Source organism: Myotis myotis, unplaced genomic scaffold (genome assembly GCF_014108235.1).
Source record: "Myotis myotis isolate mMyoMyo1 unplaced genomic scaffold, mMyoMyo1.p scaffold_m19_p_1, whole genome shotgun sequence".
Classification (NCBI taxonomy): domain Eukaryota; kingdom Metazoa; phylum Chordata; class Mammalia; order Chiroptera; family Vespertilionidae; genus Myotis; species Myotis myotis.
This window is the reverse complement of record NW_023416313.1, coordinates 45,665,639-45,680,924: the sequence shown is the minus strand read 5'-3', so window position 1 is coordinate 45,680,924 and position 15,286 is coordinate 45,665,639. Positions and strand designations below refer to the sequence as shown.

General features: G+C 36.5%; 1 protein-coding gene across 3 annotated transcripts in view; it reads right to left on the bottom strand.

The window, feature by feature from the left end:
* Nucleotides 1-882: 882 nt before the first annotated feature.
* SLC4A4 (solute carrier family 4 member 4) overlaps nt 883-15,286 on the bottom strand; it is a 440,882-nt gene continuing 426,478 nt past the window's right edge. For 2 of the 3 annotated variants that reach the window (XM_036335845.1, XM_036335853.1), the window contains 5 exons: nt 14,108-14,176; nt 11,580-11,753; nt 8,816-8,977; nt 4,714-4,793; nt 883-4,016 (listed from right to left, as the gene is read on the bottom strand). In XM_036335845.1, coding sequence (XP_036191738.1) covers nt 3,911-4,016; nt 4,714-4,793; nt 8,816-8,977; nt 11,580-11,753; nt 14,108-14,176 — 591 coding nt within the window. In that variant the 3' untranslated portion in view covers nt 883-3,910. Of the gene's footprint in view, nt 4,017-4,713; nt 4,794-7,379; nt 7,477-8,815; nt 8,978-11,579; nt 11,754-14,107; nt 14,177-15,286 lie in introns of all 3 variants that reach the window. The other variant, XM_036335842.1, reaches the window with a different exon arrangement.

Sequence of the window (15,286 nt, the reverse complement as noted above, 5' to 3'; positions counted from 1 at the left end):
TTCACGCTTTTCACATTGTAGGAATGGGACAAAGTTACTTCTGGCTCTAAAAGTTTTACTGGATGAAATTAGCCCTGAGTTGCAATATTTGCCTAGGAAATATAATTCAGAATTTTTTGTATGTACCCACAGAACACAAAGAAATGAGCCAAAAATAGGACATATGCAAATATCTTGCCCAAACACAACTTGGTGTTTGTATATATCACAAAACCATATTTCAGGCTGCAGTGAAGCTCAATGAAATCATCATCTCCAAACTCCCACAGCCCTTCAGATGGTCAAGGGCCACAAACTATCATTTGATTGTATTCAGCCCATTGGTGCCACTGGGCTGCATGCTCATGCTGTGAAGAGCAGATGTGAAATAAGAAATAAATAAGAAAATCTCAAGTTCCTGCACCAAAATCGTTAAGTGGTATGAAAAGGATTGAAGGAAGCTTTGTCCCATCCCTGAACAATGTCAACCTCTGTAATACAACTCAAATAGTTTTGTTTCGTTTTTTAAAGATAGTCAGCAGTCAATACAATTCAAGTACTTTAACACAGTTAAAAACAAAACAAACAAACAAAGAAGAACCAAAACGCGGAAGACAATCGTTCTCTGTGTTAAACATCGATATAGAGCTGATAAAAGATTTACTCTGTGTGTACTGGTGCATGTGCATAAAATATATAGAACTACACGCCTGAATTACTGAGGCAGACAATTACTCCCCCCGCCCCCCGACCCCTCACCCCCACCCCCATTCTTTGAGGTTAGGGGGCTGATTAGGTAGGCCTTTTCCCTACTTCTTTAAGCGTCCACCTCCCTACCCCCATTCCACAGCTTGACTGGAAGAACAATCAGGAACACTACTGCAGATGGCACACAAAATAATTAGGGTTCCAAGTCCTGGTTTCACATAGTAGAGAAGAGTGACTTTCATCAAGGAAAACGGTGCCTCCAAGATATTTTCTTTCAAATGCAAAGCCAGAGACCTTTTGTTTCCATAAGGCAGACTCTTGGCCTAGTGATCTTTCCTTCCAACAATAAGTGTGTACAGCCAAGCGTTCCGGTTAACAATTCTGAGTGTACACTTAGTTACTTACTTCTTTACTTCTAACAACTTACATCTTTTTTTGTCCGTATTCACATCAGGGAGAAACACTTTGTAAAATTTTACCAGTGTATTCTGTGTGTCCAGTTTACAAAGAAACAAAACCACACAATCTGGTTAGTTCTTAAATAATGAGTAAATTCAATTGAGATAGAAATAATTTGGTGGCTCTGTGTGGACCTCAGGTTTTGTTTGTTGGGTAACTATTTCTATTCCTCTGAAAGTTATGATTTTTTAAATATGTCCCTGGGTCCCAAAATATTGAAAAGGTTTGATACCTATGATCCTTTTAGCAAACATAACGTATTGTTCCACATTCATATTGTAAGTATCAACCAGTCATTGAACATGCATCATACACAGAGGTGCAGATAACTTTTAGATCTACTCAAAGGCTGAATTAAGTTGTTTTAGGAGGTTTTTTTTAAAGGGATGGAGAGGGGCATGAATCCTCAAATACTTGATTCATGATAAGAAAAATAAATTATTATAGCTAGATTTTATAAAAATGAACAAAAATGTCATTAATTTGACAAGATTTTAGGTTAGGCTGAATATATTATGCATGGCTTTCAAACATTTTACTGGTGCTTCTATCAGTTAAAAAAAAGGGGGGAAAGCTTCTAATTTTATCTTAGTTTAATGAAAAAGCTATATAATATAGAGAGTAATCATTTTAAGAATAGTTGTAAATACAAGCCAAAATTTAGCATGTGAGGTTTTAATAAATAACAAGTAATTTGCCACTTTCATTTGAATGAAAAAACTGCAGGTCATTTATATCTAATTTGTATAAAATTGAAGGTTTTAAGATTATCTGGTACTATAAAAGAAACAGCTAATTCAGAATAAATTTTTTGTAATCAGAATTTTAAGAGGGCAGTATTATAATTTAATTAATATAAAAATAAGTAGGAATCACTATGTATATATTATGAAACCAAAATAGGTGGCTTCGTTCAGTTTCTGAACTCTTCTGACAATCTATTTTACTTAGGATGCACCACAAAACGTGACCATATGACCCCAAAATAGGGATTCAACATTTTAACATTTTTAATGCAGATTCATAATACGTAATTCAACCTATTAAAAGCATTATATTAAAATAACATGGTAATTTAATTAATATTGTCTTTTTTCTAATTTTCAAAATGGTACTTTGTAATATATATATATAATATATATATATATATATATATATATATATATATATATATACACACATACGTACACACATACACATTTATATATTCTAAATTTCCCAATCACAAGGAATTGCCTTTCCATCCTAAAAAATGTGTAAGTCTTATTACAATGTATACACATACACCTCTGCAGATCTATTTGTCATGCCATAAACACTTTATAAATGTGCAAATGGTCTACTGATATTTCTATGAATTTTGTATTGTAATTATGGGCTACTGTATCAGTGATGGTTACTAATATCTGAATAATAAAATATATCCACCCTCATTTACATGACCGTAAGTCTCTTAGACCTCCGATGGATTTTTCATATATGGTTTGGGTTTTATGACAACTGACACAAGAGGCTGGGTAACTTTGCCCTTTGCCTACCATTACTCTGTCCATAACTTTGCATATATGCACCAGCCACACACAGAGTATATACACAAACACACAAATATTTCAAAGTGAAAAAACAAAATCTAACAATACTGCATAGGACATGGACATGATAATACAATTAGCATCTGTGCCTGGATAGTACTGTTATCAAAGCATCAGTTATTCCCATAACATAGGAGCTTCTCCCTTCTCCCCCATTCTCCTTCACAGAACAGATAAATTTCTTTTAAGGAAAGGGGAAATCGATGCTTAGAAACATGGTGTTTTTCCTCTGATCTAGCCCTCTGGCTTACCTTAAAGATTGTGTGTGTATGTGTGTGTGTGTGTGTGTATGAGTGTGTATATGTGTGTAAAAATCACATTATATACAATACAATTTTTACAGAAAGCCTGGCAGCTACAAATAAGAGGTAGAACTACTCAAAACTATGTTTCCTGCTGCAGGAAAAAATTCATTATTTTACAGTAATTAAAAAAAAGTTTAAAAAATTGACAAAAAAATAAGTTGCAGGTTAGGCCCCATAATTTAAACAACAAAATCTAGGAAGAAAAATATTCTTCAAATGTACTCAACAGATAAGTTCATTAAAGGGTTAAAAAAAGTTGCATAGGAAAAAGGGACATTCCAGCACTTGCTACAATGATGGCAATAGTTTCGCTACAGGGAATAAAGTACCTTTAGTTGTTCTTCTTTTGAGAATTCTAGGATTAGGGTTCCTAAGCAAGAGCAAATTAGAATAGCAGCACTTTTCCAGTTCTGGAGAGCTCCGTAAGCGAGAGGAAACTGTCTGCAGATCAAGGTTTGTTCTGCCAGACAGAAAGACAAGCCAGTAAGCACAGCTCCAAAGCTCAAGTGGTAAGTTCCTTCAGTATTTAAATAGAAGGTGTTATAAAATCCTTAATACTTTTGACCTCTGGTTAAGAAAGGAAAAGAACCGGGTCTGTGCGTGTCTTGCATGACAGAGGAATTTGGTTGTCAGAGGATACATCTGAACATATAATGAAAAGGGGGACTCTTCAGGTGCTGTTTTTCAGGAATGGTGCACTACTGTCTTAGTTTTACCTTACGCTAGGGAGAAGCAGAGAGAGCACTGTACTATTTGGCCAATGACCAAAACCCAAAACAAAACAAGAATTAAAAATAAACAACCAGATGAAAAAAAAAACAAGACCATGAACAACAAAATCTGTTAGTTTGAGGAAAGACAAACAAGTTACAATGTAGTTTCTGTTCCCTTGCTCCTCCAGTAATCATCATTGTCATCCGGCTCAAGTTCTATTCTGATCTGAGGCACACCTTGTACTGGAGTTTTAGGAGGACTAGAGAAAAAGAAAAGAAACGAACTGGTAAGTAAGTCAGATTTCCTTTCTCATCTGTCAAATGTCTATATATTGGACAGAAGCCAAATGTGTCCTTTGTTTTCTGTAAATTCTTATCTCCACTTTCTGTATTCATAAGACAAACATTTTTAAGTGGGATGAAGGTACCAATAGAGTCAAGATATTCAAGTAAAAATGTCTTAAGCCCTCATACCTAGATTTGAAAAAAACAACAACACAAAAACAAACAAGAAGGTGGGTGATACTGTCAACTTCAAGGACAAAAAGACTTTCATGAAGAAAATATTCAGGGATTATACTTTTTGGGCAACCAACTAAGATCTGAAATCTGCAGAGCCAGGTTAAGAGGGAAGGAAACTCCTGGAGAAGAGCTGCCAGGAAATGCAGCTACCCCTGAAGTCAGAGATGATACAGAAAGGATAAGAGGTGACGTTGATTGATCGGGGGCTTTATTTTAATGCTACTGAGAGATTTCAGTATTTCTAAGAGTAAATAGAAAAGGTCTTTTAGAAGGTTTTCTACCAGTGAAAACTGGAGCAAGGTTTGGTGGTTGGGAAATTTATTTAAGAGAAATGGAGGGAGAACAAGGTGTTCTGCCAATAACCCGCCTTTGACTTCATTTCTGTGGGGCAATCATGGCACAGAACAACGTAGGGGAAACAGGGCAGTCCTTTACCTGAGCATACCCAGTGACTGAAGAAAAGGAATTTTATCAGCATGATGTGTGGTGTTCAAGGAATGTTGGTGATCTTTCTCCTGGAAAAAAAATATCTTTGTTAACCATAAAGAGTAGTTTTGGGTAATATTTAAAACCAGAGTGAAAATAAAAATCTCCACAAAAACTGATGCATCTTTCACAATTGGGAAGAGTAAGAAAGGCAAGTTTAGACAATGTCAATAAACACTGTATCAAGGTAAGAATCTAACTGGTGTGACGAAGCCAAAATCACTTTGCTTCCTTTACTCCAGGTTTTTTTCTAGGAATAACCACTAATGTTCCTCTCAGTGAGGGGCAAGAGGTGAATCATTTTTATGAGACTGACGCGCTGCCTACTGCGCTAAGGAGGCAGCTGAGGTGAATCATTTTTAAAAAGTATGCTTACTCTTGGATTTCCTTACATCTTCAGCATTCACAACTTTGTCCTGTGATTTGTGGGGGAATAAAAAGATTTTGAGGAACTTATTTATACTGCAACTCTATCGATTTTGTTTTTTTTCATGGATTATAGAAGATAAATATGACATTAGAAAAGATGTCATTTAGCCCTGGTGGGTGTGACTCAGTGGCTTGGGCATAACCTCGTGCCCTGGAAGGTCCCCTGGTTCTATTCCTGGTCGGAGCACATGCCTGGGATGTGGGCTCGATCCCTGGTAGGGGGGTGTAGGAGGCAGCCGATCAATGTTTCACTCTCATATTGATGTTTCTCTCTCTCCCTTCCTCTCTTTCTAAAAATTAATTTAAAAATGTAAAAAAAAAATGTCAGTTAGAATAATCATGGGTGATTTGCTTAAGTGAATTTCTAATATATCAGCTTTCAAAGTATCCTTCTTAAAGGATTCTTGAGAGAATTAAGAATACTAGCACTAGATAATATAATTGCTATACATTTTTTCCAGGAGCCTCAAATTCTAACGGATTTTTTTTTTCTAAAGCAGCCTTTAAACTGTACTTGAAAGGGCTCCACTAGCTTACAATGTCAATGGACAACATACCTAATGGGCTCTCTTTCAGTCTTCATTTGCTATTGATGTTCTGAAGATGAATAATGAAGCTAGAACATGGTTTGGGGACCTTGAATTTAAAAAGGAAAAATTAACTCAATCCCACTGACAGGATTGAGAAGAAATTGGCCTCAGTTATAACCTATAGCCTACGTTCAGATTAGACAGTAAAGGTGAGAGTGTTCTCATTCTTTAAACCTAGTGTGCTGGCCAGATTCCAATGCTCCCTGCCCCCTGGTATTCATATCCTTGTATAATTCCTTCCCATACTGTACCAGGGTTGGTTTGTATGATTAATATAATATGGCAGAAGGGATGATATACCGCTTTTGAGCTTCAGTTATAAAAGACTGCAGTTCCTGCTTTGGTTCCACACTCTGTTATCACTGGCTCTGGCGGAAGCCAATTCATGCATGGGCAGCTCTATGGAGGCGCCCACAGACCAAGGGACTGACATCTGCCAACTGCCTTGTGACTGAGTTTGGAAGCAGATCCCAGTTCCCATCAAGACTCGGCCCCAGCCGAGAACTTGACTGCAACCTCATGAGATACCCGGACCCAGAACCATCCAAATCAGCTGCTCCTGAATTTCAGAATGTCAGGAACTGTGTTAGAAGACAGGTTTGTTGTTTCCGGCTGCTAAACTTTATAGTAATTTGTTACACAGCAATCAATAACTCATATATCTATTTTCATAAACAGTCATTCATTTCAAACTTCTCTCGGTAAGCTGTTATTGAAGTGGTATTGTCAAACAGAAGAGAGAAGGTCTCATCTGTCTTTTGCCTTTAGCAGATCAGTAGACTTTGAAGTGCATCTGGATCTTAAAAAATACATTTTCTTCCAATGAGAACGCAAAGTGAAAGTAGTTTGGAGACAACTGCTATTGGAAAAGCTTGTGAGATATTCAGCAATGTTACTACAGAGGTTCCCGCCCACCCCCCTTTTAAAGGAGGCTATTGATTACAAAAGAAAAGGCGACATGTCAGAAATCACTACACCGTAGCCAGCGGGCTGTTACCTAAGGAAAAAACAGTGCAGTTACCAAGGTGATTTGGAAATAGCAGAGGAGGAAGACATGAGGGAGAAAATGCACAAATCTTGTAAATCATACCTAGAAATTTCTGTTAATTATTTTATGATTGCCAATTAAATTTAAAATAATCAATTACTCCAAATTCTCAATATTAATCATTGATTCATTAATCACTGAGAGCCCGTGTTGCAATTTCTCTTTTGGGCTGATCTGGTCATTGGCTGAAGCCTAAGGAAGACAAACAGTAACAGACAGTGATGTAGTCCTATGAGCCGCAATTCTAAACACCAGCAGGAAAAAGAAAAATCAGTTAAAGACATGGTTATGAGTTTAGCAACTGAAAGAAACTGGTGATAACTTGGGTCAGAGAAAAGACTGCCAAGCAAAAACTTAAGATAAAAGGAAGGAAAGGGAAGCTCAGGGAATGTAAAAATGAAGTTTTAAAACAATAATTAAGTGTAAATCTTCGCATAGAGAAAAAAAGAAAATGGAAGGAAAGTTAATGTAAATGATCGTTCTAACGTTTTCTCTCTGCCAGTGCAAATCATATTAAAGCAGGGAAGCAAGAGGTTAGTTCTACTCACTGTCGGAAGGTTTGCTATCACTTAGGAAAGGCTGCTGTTCCATGATGTCCATTGGAATTTTAATACTTGGGGCTGTTTCTGAGTATGGGCAGTCAGACTGTGGAAGAAATTTGTACGTTTTAAGAAAGGTGTTACTATACAGACCTCCCTACCTCCCAATATTGATTAAACTTACCATATTGTCATTTACACTGCACTAAGGAGAAAAGCCTTAGATACAATCATTCCCGCTTGGCTAACTTTTCAAATTCTACCCCATCTTTCTCCCTCACATTTGTCTTTCTCCCTTCTGAGTTAATGGGATGGAGTCAATTAAAACTAGCGCGGCACCAAAAGAAAGGCACTACATATTGGAACAACTGGAAAGCTTTCCATCAGCAAATATTTATGAATTTGTTATCATACACTTAAAAAATGACTTAGCATTTCTCCGTCTAAAGTTCCTCATATGTAAAGTAGGAACAAAAATATATACTAGAAACAGCTGTTTGGGCAATTGAAGACAAGTATGCATGATCCATCAAAATGATCAAGTATATAGTACACAGCAAAAATTAACTACACCCCTATTTTAGAATGGGATCCCAGGGACCCCATTAGAATGGGGATACTTCACTGTGTTGAAAAATTCAGAACAAATCTTCACACAGAAAATCTCATTTTGGCAGTCCTTTCAAAGACTACTAGGACAGGCTCTGTGTGTGTGTGTGTGTTAAACAAATCCCACATTTTCTCCTAGCACTAATTACAGACTCCTGTCAGAGCACCTGCATTCCTCTGAAATGGTCTCCTACAGAAAAAAAATAGGCAATTATTTTATTTTTCAACATAATCACCCAACTGAAGGAGGATCATCTAGGACTATGACAATTATGTAAAAAGACCCTACAGTACAATTCCCTTTCCTTTTAATTGAAGGGTTCCAGAGAAATAGTCCAAAATCATGTCAAAGCCCAATGCAAAGATAAAAACAATAGCAGAGGACTTTGGTTGAGGGCCTACTCCAACATAGACAACGGGAGGTGAGGGCACCAGTATTTGTCGACATTAGGCTTAACATTATTACATAAACTGGAGTCATCTCAAATTTAAATCCTGGATTGTCAACAGCAAATACATTTTATAGCAGCACTAAGTGAACTTTTTACTTATTTATGAGATTGGAGTTCTTTAGATGTGGTGGACTCTTTTTGGTTTGGTTTTCAGAAGTCACTTTATCATTTTTAGTGTATTAATGGTTAAAGAAAGGCTTCAGAAAATATAAAAAACTAAAGAGAGAAAATAAAGGGTAAAGGAAGTTGAAGACTGACATGTAACATGGACAAGTAAACATTTTCGAAACTCAGACATACATCTCACATAAGGGATAAAAAAATTGATTTTTCACATATATTTCTTTAACTAGCGTTACTTTGGAATTCTGGGAAATTCCTTACATCATCAATGTCACTGTCCAGACTTCCTTTCTTCTTTTTCTTTCTCTTCTCATCTTCCTTCTTTTTCTTTTCCTTTTCTGGAATGACATCATCGAGGAAGCTGAGGTCGTGCTGGGAGAAGAGGTAGTCCATGCCTTTTCTGACGGCTACCAGTGCCAAGATCTGAAAGAATATATATAAAAAATATGAAAGGAACCATGTCAGATGAAGTCATAATGGTATAAATACTTCCCTATCAAAGGCAGCTGAAACCTACTTTGTATAAGGCTAAAGGATGCTGGAACTCATCTTGCTTGTATGAACTTATATTAAGTGGACCATAAACATTTTCTTCATGGAGAAAGTTGGCTTATAAAAGTGTTAATTGACACTCACTTTGTTTTGCTCAATGAAATGTGTCATCAATTTCACTTAGAATCTCAATGTGAAAGGGTTAGTTTTTAAATTATTTTCTTCCATATTTTAGCTTTTCAATAAAATAACTAAAAAGTTAAAGAAAAAAAAAATGACCTGCATATGATTTCTAATTACTCAAAATTAAAACAGTATACAAGTTGTAGAAAATCTGTGCAACATACAGTACACTCAGACATCTTTAAAGTATTAATAATGAGTAGCAGTTGGGTATGCACAGACCATTTAATCTACTGAGCGACTTAAAAAACTACCATTAACTGCATACTTACCATGTTTCAGATGCTGTGCTAAAACTCTTAGGCAGTATTTTCTTATTCTCACAACAAACCTAAGGAGTAGATATTATGATCTCTATCTTACAGCTGAGGAAACTAAAGCTTATAGACATACGTACATCATCCAAGCACTAAGCCAGAAAAAGGAAGCGTACGGAGGGGCCCAGCTGCCTGCCTCTAAAATCAGTATTCTTCAACTCCGTATCTTTGATTCTATAAATAGCCCTTGAAGATGAACTTCTGAAGGGACATTAAAGATGTCCTTGCTCAATGGTGAAATGTGTACGTGCTGGCATATCAGTCATGACTCTGTTTCAAATAAACAGTGGTCTTTATCTATATGCTCTCTGGGTTTCAGTTTCTTCATTTCCTAGACAAGTTAATAAATCTGCTCTACTGAACTTATGTGATTGTTTTGGGATCAAATAAAAGCTCTCAAAAGATGAAAATACTTTATAAAGGTAAAACTTTGTTTTATTATTTAGCACAAGCAATAAGTGAGTTACTAGATATATTTCAAATTTAACCTGTCTAAATTTGTTTTTTTCTTGGCTTTAGCAAAACTAATTGATAGGTACATTATACCAAAAGGCAAATTGGAGTTTTTCTCTCACTCAGTGTGTTTTTCAGTAAGTTAACAGAGTTGAAGAGGGAGTTGGGGAACTGGGTGAAGGAACTGAGAAGTATAGATTGGTAGTTACAAAACAGTCATGGGGATACAAAGTACAGCATAGGGAATTTAGTCAATAATATTATAATAACTATGTATGGTGCCAGGTGGGTACTGGCATATCAGGGGGAACACTTTGTAAAGTATGTGATTGTCTAACCATAATGCTGTAAACCTGAAACTAATACAAAATAATATTGAATGTAAATTATAATTTAAATAATTAAAAAATAAAACAGAATAACATAAAAACAAAAAGATAAAAAGAGATATAGGGGATTATCAAGAAAAAAATATGACTACTAATATCACTAGTATTTTATATCATTATCCCTGCATCCTTGGAGAAAAAAACCCCCACACAATTATAAATAATAAATAACCATAAAACAAAATAATAATCCTGACTAAGAGAATTTTTATAAAAAATATAATATGGTTTATGTATGAAAATTGTTTCCAAAGCCCTAGCGGTGACAGAGCAGACTTGAGGCTGGCTTTGTATATATATTTTCTTGCAAGAAATGGAAAGCTATGGTAAAGTATAAAATTCAATAAGGAAACCAAATACAGAGCTTGAATTTTCTTTTTCCATCTTTCACATTCAATATTATTTTGTATTAGTTTCAGGTGTACAGCATAGTGGTTAGATAATCATATACTTTCCAAGTGATCCCCCTGATATTTCCAGTACCCACCTGGCACTATTCACGGTTATTACAATGTTAATGACTACATTTCATATGCTGTCATTTACGTCCCCGTGTCTGTCTTGTAACTACTAGTCTACTTCTTAATCCTTCCACCTTTTCACCCAGTACATCTCACCATATCACAGCAAGGATAGAGAGCCCAGGCTTCCATTTAGCATGATGAAACTAGCGAGACCTTCAAAAGCAAAACTTCTCATTCCTTTTCTTCTAATTCACTGGATAGCCTCTCATAAGTTTCCCAATTTGTCCGCTATTATTTGGACTGAAATCTGCCATAACTTTGTTACATTGACTCTATTGTACATAATTCTATTGTATTTTAAAAATAATCAATGTGTACTGGTGTCTACTATGTGCCGGGCGTTGTGCTATATACTTGATATTCATTATTGATGCTCAGAATAATAACATTCCTCAGCTTATGGATAAGTCAATGACAGCTCAGGGAGTTTCACCATCCAGCACGAACCAGGGCCGGAATCTGAACTCAGCTTAGTCTGACTCTGAGGTCCAGTGTAGATAGTCACAGACAGAGGAACCTTAAATTACAACTGAGCCAATCTAAATGATTTAGTCAAAGCTGGAAAAAACTGGAACCACACATAAAAGATACCTGTGTCTCCCATATCACCATAACCACATGATATTGGTATGACCTCATGGGTAGGTTCAATGAAAGAAATCCCTACCATGACTGGAAAAATGATAGCAGCCACGGTTGACTTGAGGATCCAGAGCAGGGCTAGACACAACACCTGCAGGAAGGTGAACAGGTGGACTCTGCGCAGCGGGACATGGCGCAGGTAGATAAAGTCAGGCTGATGCTTCAGAGGCATCAGGAGCAGCTTCAGGCGATCCATGAACTGGGGAGCAGAGGGAAGGAGAGAACAGCTGCATTACTTCAAAAGCAGATGCACGAGGTCATTTCCATTATGCCCAACCCTCCACTAGTGACTCATACCCTATAATTTGGGCAAGCAGTATCTTTTCCAGAGGACAGTGGTCAAGGAGTGCAGAAATTTAGCCTAACCAGCACCATTAGACATTGTAGGAGTCTTCCGATTTTCATTACTTTGCAGGAACGTTATGCAGACAAAATGAGATAAAGTGGCCTCCAAGAATAAAGTTCCAAAGCACAATATAAATTCTAGACGTTCGTCTCTTTCTATCTATACTATCTGAGTCTTGGGACAGAGGATCTTGTGACTACTTTAATAATGATATGCAGAAGCAAGACACATAACTAATGTATCCTACACTAATGCATCTTATACTACCTTTGTTGTCTTATCTGAAAGAGGAGGAGATGCAGCTATGTGTCACGTACATTTCAGGGATGTTTCACAGACAAAAAGGAAGTATCCAACTTGAAAGTGGGGATGCACTGGCATTTTCATAAACTCCACATTATCTATGGCATAAGTAATACATTCAGCAATGCACTACCATTTTTAAAAGAGAAAAGCCATGTGACTATTAATTACAGTGAGTTTCAGAGTGTCCACAACCAGATACCAGAATCCTGGAGAGGCTGTCATACTGTCATGGATAAGCAGGTATTGAAACTACTGCTGAGCACCTGGGTGCCAGGTGCTGTGCTTCACGGAATAGCTGTTGAATTTACACTGATGATGATTATAAGGATGATATCTCCAGACCCATCATACGATCTTTCCGATGAAAGATGCTCAGTACATAACTGCTAAAGTGAATTATTATGCAACAAGAACTCTGAAATAATATCCCTGCTTTCTCTCTGGAGGAAAGGGAGAAGTGTAAAAGAAAACGAGACTATCACAGACAACAGTCTCTGCGCGCCTTGCTGCTTATAAAGATCAGGTTACAAAATTTCCTGCTAAAATCAAATCTTGCCAAAAGTTCTAAAAGAGGAAGAATCAAGAGGAAAGTAAGGAAAAGAGAGAAAAGGCAACAGGGACAACAGCCGAGTTTTAGAACGCGACTATCTTTCCCTTCACAAAGGGTTTCCCCGTCATTGTGATATAGATGTCTTTCCTCTATTTAATAAACAATGTACTGAGCTCTAACCATCAATCAAGCATTTAGAATGCATACAATCAAACTTCTTATCTAGACTGACCTTTCAAAGCTAAACAAAAATAAGCACTATTAGTTTAGAGGTACATTATTTTCACATCTTTCCACTTAGGAGAGTAAACAATATATACAATGCCAGGAACAAATATAATATTTTGATACATTTATCTGTCCCAAAGTTTCATAGGCACAAATAAACATGCATGCATCGTCATCTAGTCCAATCTCTGAAAACCGCCTTGTGTTTTGTAACAAATAACCAAATGGTGAAGAACTCTATTTAATGGGCCTAAATAAGGAAAAATAAAGTAGCCTTTTCTCTTTTGGGGAGTCTGGCCACTTGTCCAGCTCTAGCTGACTATAATACTAAATTAATCTAAACTCAATAAATGAAATGAAAGCAAGGACAATTATGAACGGGTTTAAATAAATTGTTATGATGTTCGCAGAACATGCTGTCTTTTCCCATTAAAACGTTACTAAGTGCTAAATAAGGCTTCAGCTAACAAGATGCCAGAAATCAGCAGAAGGACTTTCAGTTTCCCAGTGCCAATTAAATTAAACCTCAATGGAAAGACAAAGTTTTCTCTAATGACTTTTTTTTAAAGGGGGACAGTTTACCAAAGTTGTGAATAGCTGAAGATTTCAACAAAATAATACATAAACCACAATGACTTTATTCTTTTATTGGTTCAAAACTTTGATCACTGAATCCAGTCATGTAAAAAGTACATCACGTAAGAAGAACCTGTTCTTAGTATAGGTAAAGGCAAATGGCAAATAGTATCTTGAAGAGTACACTGAAAGGGCTGATTTCCTTTTTGAGATGAAAAGAAAAAAAGAAGAGGAAGGAAGAGGAGAGAGAAAAGGGGAGGAAAGAAAGAAGAAAGGAAGGTAGATCATAGCTCTCTTACTTTCCTGATCACATAACCTTTAACAGCCTATTTTAAGAATGGGTATGTAGGATAACATTTGTTAACACAAGCTAACTTTGTTAATTAAATCAGAAAATGAAAAGTAGATAATGGTAGAGAAAGTAGAAAATAAATGCACTTTAAAAACTTAGCAAGTAATTAGCACTTTCCTTTTCAGAGATTGATTACTGGACTAGCCTCACTACTAGGAAAACTTGACTGTGCTTAGGTGGCTATGGAAAACTTACCTGGACACCATTAAGGGATGCTACCCCCATATACAGGAACACACCATAGAGTACAGGCATGGGAATAAACTAGGAAAGAAAAAAATTGGAGACCAGTTAAAAATAATAATAATAATAGCAAATACAGTAATGGAGAGGGGTAGTTTAAATAAAAGCTAAATCTGAAACTAAAAGATAGAACATGATAATATAATGATCTCTAATTAGTGTGCTTTAGTAATCATTGACAAACTTCAACCCTCTGTACTAGAAATAGATGCAGGTGAAGGAGACACTGAATTTTCATTTGATGCCTGTTTGTATTTGTTTACAATGAGCATGCATGACCGTAATAAGTAGTGTTTTTAATGGGGAAAAAGTCTGTTTGCTTTTCGCCTTAAAAGGAATGACTATGTAAGCCAGATGTCTGCATGAGCTGTGAGGTAGAAAGAGGGGCAGAGGGTCTGTCACCTCACTCCTGAGGCCAAGTTCTTTGCCCAACAGTCTATTGATTTTTTTCCTTAATAATTTTCACCAAATGATCTATCTACTTGGTGTTTAAATGCTTCTTTCAACTAAAGCATCAAACGACTGTCCCCTTTCTTCTCCTCAGGAATACTGGGAACTCACTAATGAGAACACCGCTTGAAAGGAGCATCAAGCATCTGCAAGCAATTAATTCCACACAGGGATTAATACACAGCTTTCAGAACTAAATTAATACATTTCATGCTTTAATTAGCAGGAGTCTTTTTACATTATACAAAGCAGTTTAACAATGGGACTGGGACGTTCCACTGTGCTGTTTGAAAGTTTTATCTATTCCTAGACCTTTGACACTTCCCTAGGACTCCTAGGATGAAGCGTGTCAAGGATGAGCTTCTGGGAAGTCTTCTATCTGCACCAACAAAGGTTCCCAAGGTTCCAGTTTGAAAAGGAGCTCAAGTAACTTCAGGAGTTTTCAAAGCTAAAACCACAATCAATTAAGCCCAGTCTTACCTCATCTACATAAAGTAGGCTATCGTAGCAAGAAAACAGAATGACTTTAGAGTCATTTTTAAAGAACTATTGCATGTGTTAAGTGATGCACAATTTCTATCAGTCTTTCTTTGTGATTACCTCAGTATCAGTATGAGAGCCTTTGGTCACTATTGGGGAAATAGCAAATTTCAAAATATCACAGGGATCTCCAATTGTTAT